This window comes from Salvelinus namaycush, unplaced genomic scaffold (assembly GCF_016432855.1).
Source record: "Salvelinus namaycush isolate Seneca unplaced genomic scaffold, SaNama_1.0 Scaffold177, whole genome shotgun sequence".
NCBI classification, from domain to species: domain Eukaryota; kingdom Metazoa; phylum Chordata; class Actinopteri; order Salmoniformes; family Salmonidae; genus Salvelinus; species Salvelinus namaycush.
Window position 1 is genome coordinate 159,512 of NW_024058530.1, and position 16,538 is coordinate 176,049.

The 16,538-nt window shown below is 40.9% G+C and overlaps 1 protein-coding gene across 1 annotated transcript; it reads right to left on the reverse strand.

Annotated features, from left to right (window-relative positions):
* Positions 1-4,916: 4,916 nt before the first annotated feature.
* LOC120037603 (C-X-C motif chemokine 13-like) lies at positions 4,917-9,373 on the reverse strand. The gene is made up of 4 exons (XM_038983599.1): positions 9,310-9,373; positions 8,504-8,639; positions 5,255-5,335; positions 4,917-5,072 (listed from the first exon to the last, which is right to left on the reverse strand). Exons 1-4 carry the CDS (start codon positions 9,371-9,373, stop codon positions 5,018-5,020), a joined length of 336 nt encoding a protein of 111 aa, XP_038839527.1. The 3' UTR covers positions 4,917-5,017.
* Positions 9,374-16,538: the final 7,165 nt, after the last annotated feature.

Sequence of the window (16,538 nt, forward strand, 5' to 3'; positions counted from 1 at the left end):
GTAATATCTAACAATACACACACATCTGAGTCAAAGAATGGAATGAAGAAATCTATAAATATTAGGACGAGCAAAGTCTGAGTACTGTATATGTAAATGTATGTATAGATACAGTACCAGTCAAAAGTTTGGACACCTACTCATTTCAGGGTTTTTATTTATTTTTTACTATTTTCTACATTGTAGAATAATAGTGAAGACATCAAAACTATGAAATAACACATATGGAATCATGTTGTAATCCAAAAAAGTGTTAAACAAATCAAAATATATTTTATATTTGAGATTGTTCAAAGTAGCCACCCTTTGCCTTGATGATAGCTTTACACACTCTTGGCATTCCTTCCACCTCATGGCTGGTTTTTGCTCTGACAGGCACTGACAACTGTAGGACCTTTATATAGACAGGTGTGAGATGTTCCAAATCATGTCTAATCAATTGAATTTACCACAGGTGGACTCCAATCAAGTTGTAGAAACATCTCAAGGATAATCAATGGAAGCAGGATGCATCTAAACTCAATTTAGAGTCTCATAGCAAAGTGTCTGAATACTTATGTAAATAAGGTGTTTCTGTTTTTTATTTTTAATACATTTGCTAAAATGTCTAAAAACCTGTTTTTGCTTTGTTATTATGGAGTAGTGTGTGTAAATTGATGAGGACAATTGTTTATTTAATCCATTTTAGAAAAAGGCTGTAAACATAATAAAATGTGGAAAAGGTCAAGGGGTCTGAATACTTTCTGAATGCACTGTATGTATATGTGTACATGTGTGATTGAATGTATAGTCATTGTGGACAGTATGTGGTTAGAATATATAGTATATCTGTAGAATAGGTAGGATATAATAGTATATGTACAGCAATAGTTGAATAGGATAGCCTTGACTAGAAAAACCTATTTGACCTATCCCCCACGCGTCTTTGCCACATACTGAGTTTCGGGGGGAATTGCTATAGACTACCACTGCAAATGCCCACAATTATTACAATGTCTTAGCCTTGGTTACGAATAGGAACATTGAACTCATCATCAGTGACTAATGGTTGGTTTGCATGGCATGCAGTAAAGCGACTATACAGACTAATTCATTTCCCCTCCACCACGACCTATCCCCCACGCGTCTTCCCCCTATGCATTAGAAAACCACAGTTTAGCGCTTCGTTCAAGACCTCGCTGACTGACTCACATGATCTATGTGTGAAGACAATGACAGCCACCATTGTATGGTGTTACTTCAGTTACTGTAGGGACAGTAACTGAAGGAGCTGTAGGGACAGTAACTGAAGGAGCTGTAGGGACAGTAACTGAAGGAGCAGTAGGGACAGTAACTGAAGGAGCAGTAGGGACAGTAACTGAAGGAGCTGTAGGGACAGTAACTGAAGGAGCTGTAGGGACAGTAACTGAAGGAGCTGTAGGGACAGTAACTGAAGGAGCTGTAGGGACAGTAACTGAAGGAGCAGTAGGGACAGTAACTGAAGGAGCTGTAGGGACACTAACTGAAGGAGCTGTAGGGACAGTAACTGAAGGAGCAGTAGGGACAGTAACTGAAGGAGTTGTAGGGACAGTAACTGAAGGAGCTGTAAGGACAGTAACTGAAGGAGCTGTAGGGGCAGTAACTGAAGGAGCTGTAGAGACAGTAACTGAAGGAGCTGTAGTTACAGTAACTGAAGGAGCTGTAGGGACAGTAACTGAAGGAGCAGTAGGGACAGTAACTGAAGGAGCAGTAGGGACAGTAACTGAAGGAGCTGTAGGGACAGTAACTGAAGGAGCTGTGGGGACAGTAACTGAAGGAGCTGTAGGGGCAGTAACTGAAGGAGCTGTAGGGACAGTAACTGAAGGAGCTGTATGGACAGTAACTGAAGGAGCTGTAGGGACAGTAACTGAAGGAGCTGTAGGGACAGTAACTGAAGGAGCTGTTGGGACAGTAACTGAAGGAGCTGTGGGGACAGTAACTGAAGGAACTGTAGGGGCAGTAACTGAAGGAGCTGTAGGGACAGTAACTGAAGGAGCTGTAAGGACAGTAACTGAAGGAGCTGTAGGGACAGTAACTGAAGGAGCTGTAGGGACAGTAACTGAAGGAGCTGTAGGGACAGTAACTGAAGGAGCTGTAGGGACAGTAACTGAAGGAGCTGTAGGGACAGTAACTGAAGGAGCAGTAGGGACAGTAACTGAAGGAGCTGTAGGGACAGTAACTGAAGGAGCTGTAGGGACAGTAACTGAAGGAGCTGTAGGGACAGTAACTGAAGGAGCTGTAGGGACAGACAGTAGCGTAGGATGCTATATTGACAGCATGGAATTGGACTACTACACAAATGAGGGGTATTGGTAGACTATAGTCATGGTCATGGTAGAAGGAGCAGTGGTTACTGTAGTAGTATTGTAGGGCTATCAGTTATGATGACTCATGTCACATGGATTGGTTACTGGTAACTAGGGGACCAATGGGAGGACAGGGGATGCGGTTATTCAAATATCACAAATGATGTTGTCAGGAAATGACCCATGTGTTACAGTGTGTAAATCCTCAGGTGAAAGCAGAGATATAACCAAGGGCAAAGGCTGAATTCTGGAGATTGAGTGTTCATCAAGAGACACCAGGCGGGGGTGTTGGGACAGTGTTGGATTGAGAGACACACTACTCCGTACAGTACCTGCAGTGGTTAAGATCGTAGTGTCTCTGTAGCAGGGGGAGGGGGTGTTGGGACAGCGTTGGTTTGAGAGACACACTACTCCGTACAGTACCTGCAGTGGTTAAGATCGTAGTGTCTCTCCTTGGGGGGGGGGGGATAGTTCTCACCTGAAGTGAAGTCCTACTGCATAATGGGTGAGTGAAGACACCATGACACAGGAAGCGGAGCGGGAGAGAGACTAGATTCCACTGTAAGACATGCAGATGGGTTGGGTCTTGGAACTACTATAAACATCATAGTGAAGACACCATGACACAGGAAGTGGAGAGAGAGAGAGACTAGATTCCACTGTAAGACATACAGATGGGTTGGGTCTGGGAACTACTATAAACATCATAGTGAAGACACCATGACACAGGAAGTGGAGAGAGAGAGAGACTAGATTCCACTGTAGAACATACAGATGGGTTGGGTCTGGGAACTACTATAAACATCATAGCTGGTTTGGGGTTTAGCAGCTTTATGGGTTAATGCATCATATGATAGAGGATAGAGGGGTAATTGTACTGTGAACAACATGTTGAAGGCATTGATGTGAAAGCATATACAGTGCTGAGTTACCTCAAGAGGATGTAACGTGGATTAGGGATACGCACTTGCATATCAGGTGACGTGCCTATCAGGTGAAATGTAGGAGATGGGGAACAAAGTGAAAGTGACATGACTTGGGAACACCTCTCGGAACCTGGGGCCTAAAGGGGAAGACTGGGTGAAAGCATGAGGAAGCTTTTTAGAGCTTTCATTTCTGTGGAACCCAGCAGGAAATTATCCTGGAGGCATAGAGTCAGGTGAAGAGAGAGTGGGAATTGTCATGGTCTCAGACTTTGGTTTTCATGCATATATAATTATGCATAGCTTATCACATTGTTAATACTGTTATGTTTTATGTATTTTTGTTCCTTTCCAAGTCTTGTGCTATCACTCTCCTAGGAACCAGAAGGGGAAAGTGGAGAAACTAAAAGCTGCTCCATCTGCCATTGAAGGAGACAGCAGATTCAGCTGGAATGGCATTTTGTTGTGTGATCATAATTCAGAGGCCATAAGTCTCTGAATTTGTAAACCTCACATTGACTGTCTGTTCATTGTTTGTTCAGTTGTTTGTTTAATTCATGTTTTCTAATCATTATCTTTTTTTATTCAGTTTTATTATCATTGTTTATACATTTATTAGTAATTTCCAAGTTTATATGAATTGAACATTAGGATGCTATTGTTCAAGACGAAGGACTGTTGGGTTCGACAGTTTGAACATTGAGATATTAAAGACATGATAGATTAGACGCAGAGTATATTAAGGAGTAAAAGAGACTGGGTCTCTGTAGAAAGACAGATAGCTGTGGAATGTGTTGGGGGATGAGAGGAGAGCAAAGTGTGAAACAGGGGAGACAGATGGACATCTGTGGATTAGATGAAGGAGGGGTTGAGGTCAGGAGGTGAGGACAGGTCACCTGAAGGGAGTAATAAAGGTTTGGTATCCTGTTACCCTTTTCTCTCTCTTCCTGTAGGACCATAAGATGAAAGGATTGAAGAGAATGAGGAGTGTCTTAAGTGGGATATAAATATCTGGATGGGACAAATGTTGGGTTGTCTGAATTACAGCTGTACAGAACCTCTGGGAAGAATTCAACTTGGTTAAAGCTTCTCTAGTGTCCGTGGGTTATTTACTCTGAAAAATAAGAACCTAACAATACATTCTGAGATCATTTAAGATAAACTAATTAACTTGGTATTGGAATCATATTTGAACAGAATCCATTGGTATCACATCGGTATTGCATTGGTATTACATTGGTATTACATTGGTATCACATTGGTATCACATTGGTATCACATTGGTATCACATTGGTATCACGTTGGTATTACATTGGTATCACAGTGGCATTACATTGGTATTACATTGGCATTACATTGGCATTACATTGGTATCACATTGGTATTACATTGGTATCACATTGGTATCACATTGGTATCACATTGGTATCACATTGGTATTACATTGGTATTACATTGGTATCACATTGGTATTACATTGGTATCACATTGGTATCACATTGGTATCACGTTGGTATTACATTGGTATCACAGTGGCATTACATTGGTATTACATTGGCATTACATTGGCATTACATTGGTATCACATTGGTATTACATTGGTATCACATTGGTATCACATTGGTATCACATTGGTATTACATTGGTATTACATTGGTATCACATTGGTATCACATTGGTATTACATTGGTATCACATTGGTATTACATTGGTATCACATTGGCATTACATTTCCATTTAGCTCCAACTTGATACATTCCTGTTCCAATTCACTCAATGGTGGTTGAGATGGGAAGTTCTGCACTTCTCTTCTTCTTGTTGGTTCTGTAGAAAGAGATGGTCTGTGTTAAAGTCAACAGAAGTGTGTGTGTGTGTGTGTGTGTGTGTGTGTGTGTGTGTGTGTGTGTGTGTGTGTGTGTGAGTGTGTGTGTGTGTGTGTGTGTGTGTGTGTGTGTGTGTGTGTGTGTGTGTGTGTGTGTGTGTGTGTGTGTGTGTGTTGTATTTACCTTTGTAACTTGGCAATGACTTTGTTGATCCATCTTGCATCTGGAGTCACACAGACGGTGGCTTTGTCCTTCTTGGTAACGCTGATGAATGAAGGGAGGGATATATATTACAGCGTCACCATGGTTACATATCATACACTGCAGAATAAAACCTATCAGAAAATGTCAATATGAACGTACACATATTTAGCAGATGTTATTACGGCTGTAGTGAAATGGTTGTGTTCCCAGCTCCAACAGTGCAGTAATATCTAACAATACACACACATCTGAGTCAAAGAATGGAATGAAGAAATCTATAAATATTAGGACGAGCAAAGTCTGAGTACTGTATATGTAAATGTATGTATAGATACAGTACCAGTCAAAAGTTTGACAACACCTACTCATTTCAGGGGTTTTATTTATTTTTACTATTTTCTACATTGTAGAATAATAGTGAAGACATCAAAACGATGAAATAACACATATGGAATCATGTTGTAATCCAAAAAAGTGTTAAACAAATCAAAATATACTTTATTTTTGAGATTGTTCAAAGTAGCCACCCTTTGCCTTGATGATTGCTTTACACACTCTTGGCATTCCTTCCACCTCATGGCTGGTTTTTGCTCTGACAGGCACTGACAACTGTAGGAACTTTATATAGACAGGTGTGAGATATTCCAAATCATGTCTAATCAATTGAATTTACCACAGGCGGACTCCAATCAAGTTGTAGAAACATCTCAAGGATGATCAATGGAAACAGGATGCATCTAAACTCAATTTCGAGTCTCATAGCAAAGCGTCGGAATACTTATGTAAATAAGGTATTTCTGTTTTTTATTTTTAATACATTTGCTAAAATGTCTAAACCTGTTTTTTCTTTGTTATTATGGGGTATTGTGTGTAAATTGATGAGGACAATTTTTTATTTAATCCATTTTAGAAAAAGGCTGTAAACATAATAAAATGTGGAAAAAGTCAAGGGGTCTGAATACTTTCTGAATACACTGTATGTATATGTGTACATGTGTGATTGAATGTATAGTCATTGTGGACAGTATGTGGATAGAATATATAGTATATCTGTAGAATAGGTAGGATATAATAGTATATGTACAGCAATAGTTGAATAGGATAGCCTTGACTAGAAAAACATATTTGTAATCTGTGATTGTCTGGAGTCCCTGCCACATACTGAGTTTCGGGGGTATTGCTATAGACTACCACTGCAAATGCCCACAATTATTACAATGTCTTAGCCTTGGTTACGAATAGGAACATTGAACTCATCATCAGTGACTAATGATTGGTTTGCATAGCATGCAGTAAAGCGACTATACAGACAAATTAATTTCCCCTCCACCACGACCTATCCCCCACGCGTCTTCCCCCTATGCGTTAGAAAACCACAGTTTAGCGCTTCGTTCAAGACCTCGCTGACTGACTCACATGATCTATGTGTGGAGACAATGACAGCCACCATGGGTTTTAGGGGCGGTTTCCAAGACACAGATGAAGCCTGGACAACAACAACAAAAAGCATGGAGATTCCACTGGGCCTGTGGTTACCAACCAATCGATCGCGATCGACTTCAAGGCATTCCTAGTCGACCACCAAACATTTCTGTAGAAAAGCCGATGATAAAAGTCTTGCGCCTCTTTTTTTAAATCGTGTTGCGCTGTTACCGGTAGGTGCACTTTATTCAGAAGCCTTGCGCACCGGGTAGGCAAAGTGTTCCCATTTTGAACAATTTAATTTGTCAGAAAAGACAAACTCCGCCTAACCGGCGGACAGGAAGATCTGTGAATAAATCGAGTGATCCTACTGCGCTGGCCAATCGGATAGCTCAAATCACTGTGCCTACGACTTCCACAACTCTTGCCACAGCAAAGTTTGATACCAGCCAATGTAAGATTTCATAACTTTTAAAACCATGACCAGAGAGAAATTATCAAAGAATACAGCTGCTGTTTTTATGAGTGAGTTCATGTTTAAGTTTTCATTCTGCTCTGTCACTGTTTTTTAATTCAACACTATTACAAAACATAAAACAAGTTTCTCTCTACTTCCACTCACACTGTAATGAATGAGTAGCCAAGTGTATCGATAGCGATGTGTTTATTATTATTAGCAGCTCGTCCTGTCTATTTTAATAGGGAGGGATATTTAACTGTCTCTGGTCATAGGAACAACATGAATTTGTCCCTGAAAGCAGATGCGGTGTGACTCGACTTTAGCCACCAGGTGGAAGACGTTGTCCCCTCTCTCTGGTCAGTCTCACCGGAGGAAAGGAAGGAGAGAGCAGGACGGTGTGAGGTGGAACCTCTGCTGTTCTCTCCTTCCCTCCGCTGAGACTAATGCGGTGTTCAAAACTACTGGGAACTCTGAAATCTCAGACTCCCGACTTCAGTGTGTTCAAGACAACTGGAAACTGAAAAAAACGAGACCCGACTAGGAAGAATCGTTTTGAACGCTCATCCGACTTGTATTACGCATACTGTGATAATGTATTGGGTATACTGTGATAATGTATTACATATACTGTGATAATGTAATAGGTACTCTGTGATAATGTATTAGCCATATTGTGATAATTTATTACACATACTGTGATAATGTATTAGGCATGCTGTGATCATGTATTAGGCATACTGCGATAATGTATTAGGCAGACCAGGTAATGTATTAGGCATGCTGTGATCATGTATTAGGCATGCTGTGATCATGTATTAGGCATACTGTGATAATGTATTAGGCAGACCAGGTAATGTATTAGGCATACTGTGATAATGTATTATGAATGCTGTGATAAATTATTAGGCAGACCAGGTAATGTATCAGGCATGATGTGATAATGTATTAGACATACTGTGATAATGTATTAGGAATGCTGTGATAATGTATTAGACATACTGTGATAATGTATTAGGAATGCTGTGATCATGTATTAGGCAGACCAGGTAATGTATTAGGCAAGCTGTGATAATTTATTAGGAAGACCAGGTAATGTATTAGGCAAGCTGTGATAATTTATTAGGCAGACCAGGTAATGTATTATGAATGCTGTGATAATGTATTAGGCAGACCAGGTAATGTATCAGGGCTACTGTACAAACCTCATTCATAGAGAACAGTTTTTATTAGGTTAATGTAACTAAGTCATGTTTAAAAAAAATATATATTTTAGAACTAGATGTTGGTTTGCTTGTTGACTGTGAAAGTGTTCTTGACTGGATGTTAGGTGGTGTTAGTTGACTCACATGATCTCTGTTTGACGACAGTGGGCACCTGGAGGTAGGATCTCTATCCTGTGGAACAGCCTAGGAGAGATGAAAGCAGAGGACGTCCGGATGCAGCGACACTTCTGACATGCAGCACAGCTGTTCATGGGGAATGCTGCTGGGATGAAGACCGTGAATATTACATACAATAACAATATAGTATTGTGCGAATTTGGGGTTACAGGTTAAGGTTTAAGGGATAGGGTTAAAACCTTTTTTATCATCACTAAAAGTTGCACTTTGTAACGTGAATGTTACAAAAACAAAACTGATTCTAGATCAGCACTCTTAGGGCTCTATTCAGTCTGTATCATCGCTAAAGCGTTACAGATCAAATCAAGTTTATTTGTCTCGTGCGCCGAATACAACAGGTGTAGTAGACCTTACAGTGAAATGCTTACTTACAGGCTCTAACCAATAGTGCAAAAAGGTATTAGGTGAACAATAGGTAAGTAAAGAACTAAAAACACCAGTAAAAAGACAGTGATTGGTGATAGCAATGTAACTGTAATATCTGATTGAGCCGACATGCAGCGTTTACCGTGAATGCAGTTTCCGCTAAGGAACATTACCTTTAAATTTCACTCACGCTGCAACGCAGAACTTCTGCCATACGGATTGAATACAGACCCTACTCTGAGACACTTAAAACTGCTATGGATTGATTGTGATAATTGGAATTAAATTGTTTAAAAAGAAAATTGATAATAGGTTTGGTTTGTTGATAGTTCAAGAGTCAAGTTGAACAGATTCATATATATATAGATAAAGATGCAATATCTCACCTTGAAGAGCCACGAACCAGCAGAGAGTCAGGGAGACCAACAGGTAGTGTGGCTTGAAAGGCATCTTGAGTCTGTGTTGGCTGTGGTCGGCTGGTGTCTACTGAAACTGACTGATGTTGTCTCTGGGTTTATATTGCTGCAAAAAAGGAAGTGTGGGAGAATCCCTCGTCTTCACGCAAAATGATGATCAGACTTTTGGAGTATATAAAAATGTCTATATATATATATTCACTATTTTAACTTTATCCTTATTTTCTAGCCTAGTGATTCATTCTATTGAAATGAAACATGCCATATTGAGAATCTGTCTTGTTACAATTGTAAAGAGGATTTTAATGATAATATAATCAAATAATACTTCAGCAATCTAGTCAAAACATGGTAAATGCTGAGTAGAACAAGTAGAAATTCAGTGGTTAAGATTGGATAGCGTTTAAAAACAGAATTTCTCATAGACATACAGACAGGTCCATAATTATTGACCTTGATAAAGATTAACAATAAAAGACTGTATGAAATCAATAATACAAACACTGTTGTATGCAAAAAAAATAATGGCCAATGAGCCTTTTTCTACAATGTTTTATAGGATCTTCTTTTATGCCTGTTACGTTAGGTTATGAGAGTGAAGAACACATCGGGAGGGATCTTAGACCTGCTACGTTAGGTTATGAGAATGAAGAACACATCGGGAGGGATCTTAGACCTGCTACGTTAGGTTATGAGAATGAAGAACACACCGGGAGGGATCTTAGACCTGCTACGTTAGGTTATGAGAATGAAGAACACATCGGGAGGGATCTTAGACCTGCTACGTTAGGTTATGAGAATGAAGAACACATCGGGAGGGATCTCAGACCTGCTACGTTAGGTTATGAGAATGAAGAACACATCGGGAGGGATCTTAGACCTGCTATGTTAGGTTATGAGAATGAAGAACACATCGGGAGGGATCTTAGACCTGCTACGTTAGGTTATGAGAATGAAGAACACATCGGGAGGGATCTTAGACCTGCTACGTTAGGTTATGAGAATGAAGAACACATCGGGAGGGATCTTAGACCTGCTACGTTAGGTTATGAGAATGAAGAACACATCGGGAGGGATCTTAGACCTGCTACGTTAGGTTAGGAGAATGAAGAACACATCGGGAGGGATCTTAGACCTGCTACGTTAGGTTATGAGAATGAAGAACACATCGGGAGGGATCTTAGACCTGCTACGTTAGGTTATGAGAATGAAGAACACATCGGGAGGGATCTTAGACCTGCTACGTTAGGTTATGAGAATGAAGAACACATCGGGAGGGATCTTAGACCTGCTACGTTAGGTTATGAGAATGAAGAACACATCGGGAGGGATCTTAGACCTGCTACGTTAGGTTATGAGAATGAAGAACACATCGGGAGGGATCTTAGACCTGCTACGTTAGGTTATGAGAATGAAGAACACATCGGGAGGGATCTTAGACCATTCCTCTATAACAGAGTCTTTCCAGATCCTTGATATCTCTTGTCTGCGCTGATGGGCTTCCCTCTTCAATTCAAACCACAGGTTTTCAATGGGGTTTAAGTCTGGAGACTGAGATGACCTTTACAAACTGTTCCTTTTGTGGTCAATTAACAATTTCTTTGCTGATTTTGATTAGTGCTTATTGTTATTGGTTATTGTCTTACTGGAAGATCCACTTGTGGCCAAGTTCCAGACTCCTGGAGAAGGCAACCAGGTTTTTGGCAAAAATGGCCTGGTACTTGGGCAAATTTGATGTCGTTGACCGTAACAAGGGCCCCAGGACAAAACAAAAATGAGCTTTTTGGTCTTCATTTAAGGTTAGGGTTAAGGTTAGGTATAAAAAATAACATCAAAGATCCACCACCATATTTTACAGTTGGTATGAGGCTCCTTTTTAATGGCATTGAACAAATGTAAACACCTGCAGTTTGATAAACGACAACGGGCGCGATCGGAACCTGTACTATGTTCAGATGACATGAAAATAAAGCTATTTTTATAATAAATCTTTATCAAGGGTGTCAATAATTGTGGACCTGACTTTATACACTGCATATGCAACAGCATCTCCTCCTTGGGAATTAATTGTCACGACTTCCGCCGAAGTCGGTCCCTCTCCTTGTGGTGACAAACACAGACACAGGAAACAATCACCCACCACCCACAATGACAAAACAGGCTACCTAAATATGGCTCCCAATCAGAGACAACGACTGACACCTGCCTCTGATTGAGAACCATATTAGGCCAAACACATAGAAACAGAATAACATAGAAAAAGGAACATAGACTACCCACCCAACTCACGCCCTGACCATACTAAAACAAAGACATAACAACAAAACTAAGGTCAGAACGTGACACCCTCAAGTGGTTTTTAGGCTGTTGTTTGGCATATTCTGTTGTTTCCTAGCTAGTCTGTTGACAGTTTGACAAGAACATGAGAGAGCTAACTAGCTTGTTAGTTGTTTACAAACAAATAAGTGAATGTGGTAGAAAAGTAAACAGCTAGCTAGTTGACTGTTGTGGCTAGCTAGTTGACTGTTGTGACTAGCTAGTTGACTGCTGAGGCTAGCTTGTTGACTGCTGTGGCTAGCTAGTTGACTGCTGTGGCTAGCTAGCTGACTGCTGTGGCTAGCTAGTTGACTGCTGTGGCTAGCTAGATGACTGCCGTGGCTAGCTGGTTGACTGCTGTGGCTAGCTAGTTGACTGTTGTGGCTAGCTAGTTGACTGCTGTGGCTAGCTAGATGACTGCCGTGGCTAGCTGGTTGACTGCTGTGGCTAGCTAGTTGACTGTTGTGGCTAGCTAGTTGACTGTTGTGACTAGCTAGTTGACTGCTGAGGCTAGCTTGTTGACTGCTGTGGCTAGCTAGTTGACTGCTGTGGCTAGCTAGATGACTGTTGTGGCTAGCTAGTTGACTGCCGTGGCTGAAAAATAACTTGTTTTGAAAGTTGGATCAACTTATCCTTTGAGGCTTTAAAGGTGTTCTTACACTATGATTTTGAACATTCAAAGTATGTGGGAAACATCCCTGGCAGGCATTGTTGTCATCTTAGCTTGCTACATAACTTCTGAGTGAGAGGAAGCAGGAGCACCAATCAGCCTACACCGCCGTACATACACCCATTGTTAGTGTGACAACTAGCCATTTCATCAAATGAATGCTGTCTGAACACAAACCCATTGTTACTATGACAACTAGCCATGTCATCAAAAGAATGCTGTATGAACACAAACCCATTGTTACTATGACAACTAGCCATGTCATCAAATAAATGCTGTCTGAACACATACAAATCCGATTGGGTCACTTGTAACTTGCTGTTTGGACAGTGAGAAATTCCAAACTGATTTGAGCATTATTAAGGCCTGCAGTGTGAGCAAGGTTTTAGTGCATTCAACTAGGCCTAAATTTAGCAGGGAGAACAACGACTTCCAGTAGTCCATTTTCAAAAAAGCAGAATTAGTGTCAGGAAGAAAACAACACTGAATTAATTAGTCTCCTTGGAATTCCCATTCATCAAAAATAGCAAGATGTTTCAAATTTCGTAACACTTGTTTGTGGTGAGCATGTATCTCTTCTTATTATCATCTAATAACAATCCTTTTATATTTTTATTTAATTTAACCTTTATTTAACTAGGCAAGTCAGTTAAGAACAAATTCTTATTTACAATGACGGCCTAGGAACAGTGGGTTAACTGACTTGTTCAGGGGCAGAACGAGGTCTATATCCTGACTAAATAACATGGGGTTGAATAACATGGGTTGAATAACATGGGTTTGAATTACATGGGTTGAATAACATGGGGTTGAATAACATGGGTAGAATAACATGGGTAGAATAACATATGTCTTATAATAAAGGCTATTATGGTCAGATAAAATAGGATTAGATGAAGGCTAATACACGTTTATAACAAAGTAATAATGTAATATTAGCTGTGTTAGTATTACTATATTACCATACTTTAATAGTCCCAGACTGACAGTGAGTCTAGTAGATAGGAGGCCTATTATATCAGTACCATCATTATAATACAGGGTTTTATGGTTTTGCAGAACCAAAAAACTCAAAATCGACCAAAGGAGGAAGAAAGCACAGCATTTCACTTTCTGGATTTCACTTTCCCCTCTGAACCAGAATAGAAAGTTAGGCAATATAATGAAACTGAACACCGTGTGTAGACAACATGCAGCCAGCCCATGTCTGTGTCACCTTCTATGATCTGAGTATGATGAGCATGGTGGGTCAGTGGAAACCTGGGGTGTTTTCACTACCACTCAAACCCACACGGAAACCAGCAGAAGCAAACAGAAGGAAAAGGGGAGGGACCAACCTGAATTTGTCCAAAAGAAACTTGAATTTTTATTGAAAAGCATGTTTTTGTTCCAAGTTAATGGTTTCCGTTACAAACTGTTTGCTACGGTTTTGTTCTGAATGAATAGACCTCTGGGTGTTAAGACCAGTGTCTCCCAATCCTGGTTCTGGAGACCCAAAGGGGAGCACTCACAAACCTGATTCAACTCAAAGGTTTGATGATGACTTGATTAGTTGAATCAAGTCTGAGTGCTCGTGCAAACAGCACTAACTGTTATATAGACATTATAACACTGTTATATAGACATTATAACACTGTTATATAGACATTATAACAGTTATATAGACATTATAACACTGTTACATAGACAGTATAACACTGTTATATAGACATTATAACACTGTTATATAGACATTATAACACTGTTATATAGAGATTATAACACTGTTATATAGACATAACACTAACTGTTATATAGACATTATAACACTGTTATATAGACATCATAACACTGTTATATAGACATTATAACACTGTTATATAGACATTATAACACTGTTATATAGACATTATAACACTGTTATATAGACATTATAACACTGTTATATAGACATTATAACACTGTTATATAGAGATTATAACACTGTTATATAGACATAACACTAACTGTTATATAGCCATTATAACACTGTTATATAGCCATTATAACACTGTTATATAGACATTATAACACTAACTGTTATTTAGACATTATAACACTGTTATATAGACATCATAACACTGTTATATAGACATTATAACACTGTTATATAGACATTATAACACTGTTATATAGACATTATAACACTAACTGTGAGAATCACACTGTTTCATTCAGTGGAAACTATTGCAGCTCATACTGTAACTATCAGGCATGTTGGTCCCAGTAGTTTCCATTGGAAATGATGAGTGTGAACCTAACCTCATCTGTTTCATACGGTTGCCTGCTGCCGGCTCCCACACTAAAGGACTGTTAGCAGACGCTCTTATCCAGAGCGACTTACAGTTTAGTGTGTTCATCTGAAGATAGCTAGGTGGGACAAGTTAGACATACCGGAACCAACACGTTCACCGCACTTTGACATTTATACGTTGGCGTGCTTCTGCCTGGTTTGTTAGGCCTATATAGTTACAGCTTAGTCATTTAGCAGACATTTTTATCCAGAGGGACTTACAGGAGCAGATTAGGGTTAATTGCTTTGCTCAGTGGCATATCGAAAGATTTTTCACCTAGTATGCTCGGGGATTCGAACCAGAGACCTTTAACACTCACTGGCCCAACACTCTTAACCACTAGGCCGCCCATAGTGACAAGAGGAAGTTCAGAGTAGAAATGATGTGTGTGTTGAATGGCTGCAGACCAGAGGCAGCAGGCCTTTTCAGTTAACCTACTAATATCACTATCCCGGGCACTGCCTCTGTCTGATGAGTTGAGCAAAATGCATTTTTTTTGTTGTGACCATCAGTATGACTTTGAAACCAAACTGAAGTGCATTTTGTGGTGTGGTATTAGTGATGGTGAGGCTGATCTGTGGTGTCAATTCCGGGTTCAAGAGGCGATCGGGCGCAAGATGGCGCCAGCGAGCAAGATGAAACATCATTGCACTAGCAAACACTTGAGTGGAGAGAGAAGAACTGTGGTAAATGGAGCAGAGGATGGTGCCGTGAGCAGCAGGCCAGCGTGGTGCGCGCAAATTAAACTTGAGAGATTTTGAGTGTGACTTTTAGCGAATGTTCATATTTTGTGGTAGCCAGGCTCAGCAAGAGAAGATTCTGAAAATGGAAAAGCTTAATGGATTAAAGAATTAAAAGCCATGTCCCTGTTGTTTATGCTAGGTTGAGGGGTCATCACTGGTTATTACACCTCCCCGCACTGGTCGGGCTACGGGGAGCATACAACCAGGTGAGGTTGGGCAGGCTCAGTGCTTAAGGGAGCCAGTACGCCTGCATGGTCCGGTATATCCGACGCCACGTCCCCGCCCCAGCCCAGTACCACCAGTGCTTACACCACGCACCAGGCTTCCTGTGCGTCTCCAGATCCCTGTTCCTCCTCCACGCACTAGCCCTGTGGTGCGTGTCTACAGTGCGTCTCCTCGGGCCGGCATACATGGCACCAGCCTTACACATGGTGTCCCCGGTTCGCCTACACAGCCCAGTGCGGGTTATTACACCTCCCCGCACTGGTCGGGCTACGTAGAGCATACAACCAGGTAAGGTTGGGCAGGCTCAGTGCTTAAGGGAGCCAGTACGCCTGCATGGTCCGGTATATCCGGCGCCACGTCCCTGCCCCAGCCCAGTACCACCAGTGCTTACACCACGCACCAGGCTTCCTGTGCGTCTCCAGAGCCCTGTTCCTCCTCCACGCACTAGCCCTGTGGTGAGTGTCTCCAGCCCATTACCACCAGTGCCGGCACCACGCACCAAGCCACGGGACTGTTTCGTGTTTTCGTTCGTTTGTGTAGTCTGTACCTGTTCGTGCGTTCTTCGTGTATATGTAAGTTCTCAAGTGCAGGTCTGTCTACGTCGTTTTGTTGTTTTGTATTTTCCAAGTGTTTTTTCGTGTTCGTCTTGTCGTTAATAAATATTCATTATGTCTTCATTCAACGCTGCGTTTTGGTCCGACCCTTACTCCTTCTCCTCATCCGAGGAGGAGGAATTAGACAGCCGTTACAGTCAGACTGATGGAGCTTCCATGGCTGCTCCTGTAGTAAGTGAACCTACTGTCAGACTGATGGAGCTTCCATGGCTGCTCCTGTAGTAAGAGAACCTACTGTCAGTCTGATGGAGCTTCCATGGCTGCTCCTGTAGTAAGTCAACCTACTGTCAGACTGATGGAGCTTCCATGGCTGCTCCTG

Bases quoted from the DNA above. Each gene is read 5' to 3' on its own strand.
- LOC120037603 (XM_038983599.1), bottom strand. From the start codon at position 9,373: ATGCCTTTCAAGCCACACTACCTGTTGGTCTCCCTGACTCTCTGCTGG. The intron at 8,640-9,309 runs GTGAGATATTGC...TCATCCCAGCAG, and splicing joins CTGGTTCGTGGCTCTTCAAG to CATTCCCCATGAACAGCTGT. The intron at 5,073-5,254 runs GTAAATACAACA...CTCTTTCTACAG, and splicing joins GTCATTGCCAAGTTACAAAG to AACCAACAAGAAGAAGAGAA.